At 41.3% G+C, this 6,714-nt stretch overlaps 1 protein-coding gene across 1 annotated transcript; it reads left to right on the top strand.

The window, feature by feature from the left end:
* The first annotated feature begins 18 nt into the window (after positions 1 to 18).
* LOC109896815 (vesicle transport protein GOT1B-like) lies at positions 19 to 3,503 on the top strand. Its single transcript, XM_020491194.2, has 5 exons — positions 19 to 189; positions 653 to 744; positions 1,078 to 1,256; positions 1,519 to 1,600; positions 2,328 to 3,503. The coding sequence occupies exons 1-5, from the start codon at positions 165 to 167 to the stop codon at positions 2,364 to 2,366; spliced, it is 417 nt and encodes a 138-aa protein (XP_020346783.1). The 5' UTR covers positions 19 to 164; the 3' UTR covers positions 2,367 to 3,503.
* Positions 3,504 to 6,714: the final 3,211 nt, after the last annotated feature.

Raw genomic sequence — 6,714 nt, 5'->3', positions numbered from 1 at the left:
CCGGAAGAATAATCTTTCTAATGTAACCAAGAAGGCGTGTTTCCGGAAGACGTGGCTAGTGCTACAGTGGCAGCTGTTGTAATAGTACTTGAACTTGTATTTTAGTACAGTACAATTAACAGTGTCAACTTGTAAATTTTACAAGCTCTTGATTCATTGACAAAATGATCTCTCTAACGGACTCACAGAGTAAGGCGATTTCTATTTTATCTAACGGCTGTTGCTGCTGGCCAACTTGTTCCAGCTCTAGCTAACGTTAGCAAGCTAGCCTCTCTCAGCTACATTACTAGCTAAATTAAGCTAGGCTATTCTTTTATGTGAGGAAACCAGCTAGAAATAGCTAGCTAGCTAAATAGTATGTTTTGCTAGATAGAGTGACCATTGACAGCTAACGTTAGCTAGCGAATTAATGACATTCATTCTGAGCCAGATGGCTGGCAAGGGAGCGAGGACGTAAATTGAAACCACAGGAGGTTGGTGGCACCTAATTGGGGAGGACAGGCTCGTGGAATGGTATGTTGGATGCCATCCATTCGCTCCGTTCCGGCCATTATAATGAGCCGTCCTCCCCCCAGCAGCCTCCTGTGATTTGAAACGTATTAACGTTAGTGTGCTTGGATACTTGAAATAATGTGATTCCTCTTTCTTGCAGAGATCGGAATGGGACTTACAGGCTTCGGTGTGTTTTTCCTCTTCTTTGGAATGATCCTGTTTTTTGACAAAGCCCTCCTTGCAATAGGAAATGTGAGTGATTTCATCATCACCATCTACAGTTCGTATTCAGGATGTTTGCCTACCTTCTGCAGCTACATACACAAGGCTTATGTTTTGCTATATTTATTGGATGTTGGTGTGATCTGCAATTCCATTATCTCTGAGTGACACTGAGAAACACACAGCTGCAGTCAGAGCTCCTTGCTTGAGGGTTAACAGTTCACTCTCTATCAGTGTGTGCCTCTCTCTCTCTCTCAACTGAGAACAATCACCACCTTATAGAGTAGTAATTGTGAAGTACTCTGTCATTGTCAACAAACATTGACATTGTCCGTTCCCTGTCCCTTCTATCTGTCTCTTTAGATCTTGTTTGTGGCTGGCCTGTCATTTGTGATCGGTCTGGAGAGGACGTTCCGCTTCTTCTTCCAGAAACACAAGATGAAGGCCACCAGCTTCTTCCTGGGTGGAGTGTTGATCGTTCTTATAGGCTGGCCCATTGTGGGAGTGGTCCTGGAGGTCTATGGCTTCTTCCTTTTATTCAGGTGGGTAAAGTACAGTACAGGCACCAGGCTCAGTTTGTTAAGCTTATCTTTAGAATAAGATCTAGTCTGGAGGGAATCAAGCCAAACTTTGTTTTATCCTGTCAACTGTGTCTCGCCCCCACCCCCTGTTGAGTGCAGCCCCCATTTAATGCAAGGGCTTGCTGCGTGTAAAGAGCCATCATGCCATCATCATGTGCTTGCTGTTATCAACTAACTCTCTTTCTCTGCCCCCTCTTTCTGTCTTTCTCTTTATCTTCTCCAGGGGTTTCTTCCCAGTGGCAGTAGGCTTCATCAGAAGGATACCCATCCTGGGCTCCCTGCTAAACCTCCCATTCATCAGTGGGGTGAGTACAGTGATGTTGGGTTAATTCTGGTCGCCGGTCGTGGCGAAAAAGTAACGCTCCTATAGTTTCAATGTATTTTTCCCAGTGCGTAAACTGTGTTTACTTGCGTTTACCCTCCACTACACCACTGGGTGAGTAAGAGTATGGGAACAGGAGCTACAATGCAGCGGGTGCTGTGTGGGCTGAGGTAGTTACACTAAAGACAACACAGGGTCCACTTTGTTTCTGACAGTGGTTCTGGAAGGCTGTAGTGTCTCATACAGTGTCACTCAATCTTCTCATATAAGAGTGTGTGTTTGTTCTGAGGTGTATGTTCGTGGAGTCACTTGTTTTGAGGAGAATGTGTCTCTCTCTTTAAAGCCTTCGTAATTAACTCTGAGGACAATCCGCAGTCTTGGTCAGTCACTGCAGATTTTTCCTTGCATGTGAGCATGATCCACATCTGTTTATAATGTATGTTATATTGTAATGTTGCCTTATGCCTGACCAGAGTAGGGAACCATTGGTATTGGAAGTAATTTATACTAGGACACCAGCAACAGCATTTATCCTTTACACTGTTTTGTATAGTCTACTCAGTCACGTCAAGCAAACATTTCATTTCCAGTGTACAACTATGCACTAAACGTTTTAGTGAAGCTTGTATATGTCATCTATTTTGCTCTACTTTGCAAAGGGGATGGTAGACTGTTGACTTATATTTGTTTATTTTCTCTCTCTCTTTCAGTTTGTGGACAAAGTGGGAGAGAGCAACACCATGGTATAACAGTGACTTTTTGTTTATGAAGAAAATAAATCTCTTATATTTATGATACAGTAGTTCTCATAAAGCCACTTAACCCCCATTGGTCAATTGCTTACTTCCAACAGTTAGCTAGGTCATTTTCATGAGACTTTGTATATGAAGACCTCTTCCCATTTTTAAAGGGAAAACTGCTTTTTTTGTATCTTGATTCTGCAGTTTTAAGGTCCGTACCATTCAAGGGTACCAGTCCTGGTTGCTACGGGCGACAGTTACTAATGAATCTGGAGTTGGTTACGATGGCTACCCCAGAATGTTTTACATGTCGTTGTTGAATGCTGCTCTCCTCTACTGGAGAACTCCCCACGAGGAGGAGAGTCCCTCTAATGGACTGAAAGAGAAGCATTTTGGCTCTCTTACTCTACTATTGAATGTACAGACAAACTCACCATGTCATCGCCTCTGAAGATCTCAGAAGAGGTGTGGAGGAGGAGAGCTAGTCCTATTATTACAATGTAGATGTGGCCAGGGGGTTTTCCTAATGCTGTGCTGTCTTGCCAAAAATGAACTAGGGGTTAGCAAGATGGCACAAACGGATCTTAGACCATGTTAGGGTTTCCTGACAATATGACCAGGGAAAGCTCGAAGCCATAGTTATAGGTGGTTTCCTGGTCAGGTATTGGAAAGACTCCTGGTCTTACTTATGGTGCCTGTGCTTTCCTGACTACAACTTGAGTCCTGTGGAAGAAAATAGGTTTACTTTCCTTTTCTCTCACGCCTGTTATGAGTACCAGATCTGGCAGTTGCATATTTTCCCCTTATTTTTCTGTAATTTCTGTGTATGACTGGATGAGAACTTCTGTAGATTTAGTTTAGATTTTTTTAAAGAGCAACATTTGAGTTGGAATTGTATCAATCTAAACTATAGGAATGGAGGAACTGAATGGAATGGTTACATGTGAAATGACAATGGTTTGACAATGTTTTGTCTGACACTTTTGTAATTACACTTTTAAAAGAACTTGCCTTGTGCCGTTGTCTGTCATTCATTGTGTTTTGATTGTGACAAATTGCAAATATACTGAACAAAAACATAAATGCAACATCTTAAGTGTTGATCCCATGCTTCATGAGCTGAAATAAAAGATCCCAGAAATGTTCCATACGAGCACAAATCTTAATTCTCTCAAATTATGTGCACACATTTGTTTACATCTCTGTTAGTCAATATTTATAATTTGCCAAGATAATCCACCCACCTGACAGATGTCGCATATCAAGAAACGAATTAAACAGCATGCTCATTACACAGGTGCACCTTGTGCTGGGGACAATAAAATACCATTTTAAAATGTGCAGTTTTGTCACACAACACAATATCACAGATGTCTCAAGTTTTGAGGGAGTGTGCAACTGGTATGCTGACTGCAGGAATGTCCACCAGAGCTGTTGCCAGATAATTGAATTTCCCTACCATAAGCCGCCTCCAAAGTCATTTTAATGAATTTGGCAGTACGTCCAACCGGCCTCACAGCCGCAGACCAACCCAAACTCTACTCCGACCATGCCAGCCTAGGACCTCCCCGTCCGGCTTCTTCACCTGCGGGATCGTCTGAGACCAGCCACCCGAACAGCTGATGAAACTGAGTATTTCTGTCTCCAATAAAGCCCTTTTGTGGGGAAAACTCATTCTGATTGACTGGGGCTGGCTCCCCAGTGGGTGGGCCTGGCACCCAAGTGGGTGGGCCTTTTTCCACCCATGGCTGCGGCCCTGCCCAGTCATGTGAAATCCATAGATTAGGGCCTAATTTATTTATTTCAATTGGCTGATTTCCTTATATGACTTGTAACTCAGTAAAATTGTTGCATTTTGCATTCATATTTTTGTTCTGAAACCCCTTGACTTTTTTCACATTTTGTTACGCTACAGTCTAATTCTAAAATGTATTAAATCGTTTTTTTCCCTCATCAATCTACACAATGGCATAGGCCAAACAAGTCACTTGTATACACTATGGTAATAGTCTCACAGGGTCAAAAACATGACATCACTACTCACATGAATGGACTTTTTTACTTAACCTTTACTTAACTTGGCAAGTCCGTTATGAACTAATTCTTATTTTTCAATAACGGCCAACACCGGCAAACCTGGACGACAGTGGGCCAATTGTGCGCCGCCCTATGGGACTCCCAATCATGGCCTGGATTCGAACCAGAGTGTCTGTTGTGATGCCTCTAGCATTGAGATGCAGTGCCTTAGGCCACAGCGCCACTCGGGACCCCAAAAAAGGAAAATGGAACACATTATAATGGCAGGCCTATTTATCCCAACATTTATCCACATAAGTTGGAAGATTGTAGAGCTTTTCTTTGTACTGTTTAATTGAACTATCACAGGTCCAGATGCTCCTACTATCATTTTGTTCATTTTTAATGTATGAATAACTTTTGGAAGAATGTATTCTTTGTCTCAATACACATTTCACTGTAGGCATATGCTAGGCCTACTGCTAACCTTCTCTGCAATTGTTTAGTTTAGTTTTGGATTGTTTACCAGCATTAGGCTAGATATAACAATTGATGGTAATGTCAATGAGAATCCCAGGGAACCCATCACCTCCAGCTTCCCTGAGTCTATCCCAATCAAACACTCCTACATTCATTGGGAGACTGTCAGCTGTTCATTCATAAAAACGACCAGGCATCTATCCATGAACCGCTTCACTGCACAAGAAGTAAACATATCAATATTTCCAAAGCAATTACTTTCATTTTTTACAACAGTAAGAATACTGATAGTGTCTCAGCATTTTGTATGAAATGGCTTTTTTCTTTAATTTTGATAAAATATGACCTTAAACAGTGCCTTTAGAAAATAGTCACACCCCTTGACTTTTTCCAAATGTTGTGTTACAGCCTGAATTTAAAAGTTATTAAATTTAGATGTTTGTTTGTCACTGGACTACATACAATACCCCATAATGTCAAAGTGGAATTACAGTACCAGTCTAAAGTTAGGACACACCTACTCATTCAAGGGTTTTTCTTTATTTGTACTATTCTACATTGTAGAATAATAGTGAAGAAATCAAAACGATGAAATAACACATATGGAATCATGTAGTAACCAAAAAAGTGTTAACTGCTTTTATATATTATATTTTATATTTGAGATTCTTCAAATTAGCCACCAGCTTTTCCAACAGTTTTGAAGGAGTTCCCACATATGCTGAGCACTTGTTGGCTGCATTTCCTTCCCTCTGCAGTCAAACTCATCCCAAACCATCTCACTTGGGTTGAGGTTGGGTTATTGTAGAGGCCAGGTCATCTGATGCAGCACTCCATCACTGTCCTTCTTGGTCAAATAGCCCTTACACCGCCTGGAGGTTTGTTTTGGGTCATTGTACTGTTGAAAAACAAATGATTGTCCTACTAAGCGAAAAAAAAACAGATGGGATGGCGTATCGCTGCAGAATGTTGTTGTAACCATGCTGGTTAAGTGTGCCTTCAATTCTAAATAAATCACAGAGTGTAACCAGCAAAGCACCCCCACACCTCCTCTTCCATGCTTCACGCTGGGAACCAAAAATCTTACAAAGACATAGCGGTTGGAACCAAAAATCTCAAATTTTGACTCATCAAACCAAAGGACAGATTTTCACCGGTCTAATGTCCATTGTGCGTGTTCATTGGCCCAAGCAAGTCTCTTCTTCTTAGTGGTGTCCTTTAGTAGTGGTTTCTTCGCAGCAATTTGACCATGAAGGCATGAACAGTCGATGTTGAGATGTGTCTGTTAGTTGAACTCCATGAATCATTTATTTGGGTTGCAATCTGAGGTGCAGTTAACTCTAATGAACTTATCCTCTGCAGCAGAGGTAACTTTGGGTCTTCCTTTCCTGTGGTTTCATCATAGCGCCTGCCATAATATGGACTTGGTCTTTTACCAAATAGGGCTGTCACGTAGAGTGGGCCAGAAGGCTAAACTGGAAAACCTAACCTCTATCAAAATAAAAAGATGGCAGAGGTGCAAAAGTTCTTCTGTGCAAGGGTGTTTATTTACATAGTGATTCCAGAACAAAAACAACAGTACTTCCATCAAACGTATACCTTATGGGACGGCTAAAAACAATGCTGCCCCCATCCACAACTCAATCCAAAATGCCTCTTCATGAACTGAAAGAGAGGCTCCTTTGGAAGGACTAGCCCCTCCCCTCAGAACAATTAACACTAATTAATTAAGCAATTACCTATTAAAACCTACGTTTTCCATTCACTAAGCATACTAAAGTATATACATTGCAACACGTTTTTTATGAAACAATATCCCAATATAACATTTACAAAATTACATCACTACTGACATAGTATC

Source organism: Oncorhynchus kisutch, linkage group LG9 (genome assembly GCF_002021735.2).
Source record: "Oncorhynchus kisutch isolate 150728-3 linkage group LG9, Okis_V2, whole genome shotgun sequence".
NCBI classification, from domain to species: Eukaryota; Metazoa; Chordata; class Actinopteri; order Salmoniformes; family Salmonidae; genus Oncorhynchus; species Oncorhynchus kisutch.
Note: the sequence above shows the minus strand (reverse complement) of the source record. Positions and strands in the feature narration are given on the sequence as shown.

Bases quoted from the DNA above. Each gene is read 5' to 3' on its own strand.
- LOC109896815 (XM_020491194.2), top strand. From the start codon at position 165: ATGATCTCTCTAACGGACTCACAGA. The intron at 190-652 runs GTAAGGCGATTT...TCTTTCTTGCAG, and splicing joins CTCTCTAACGGACTCACAGA to AGATCGGAATGGGACTTACA. The intron at 1,601-2,327 runs GTGAGTACAGTG...TCTCTCTTTCAG, and splicing joins ACCTCCCATTCATCAGTGGG to TTTGTGGACAAAGTGGGAGA.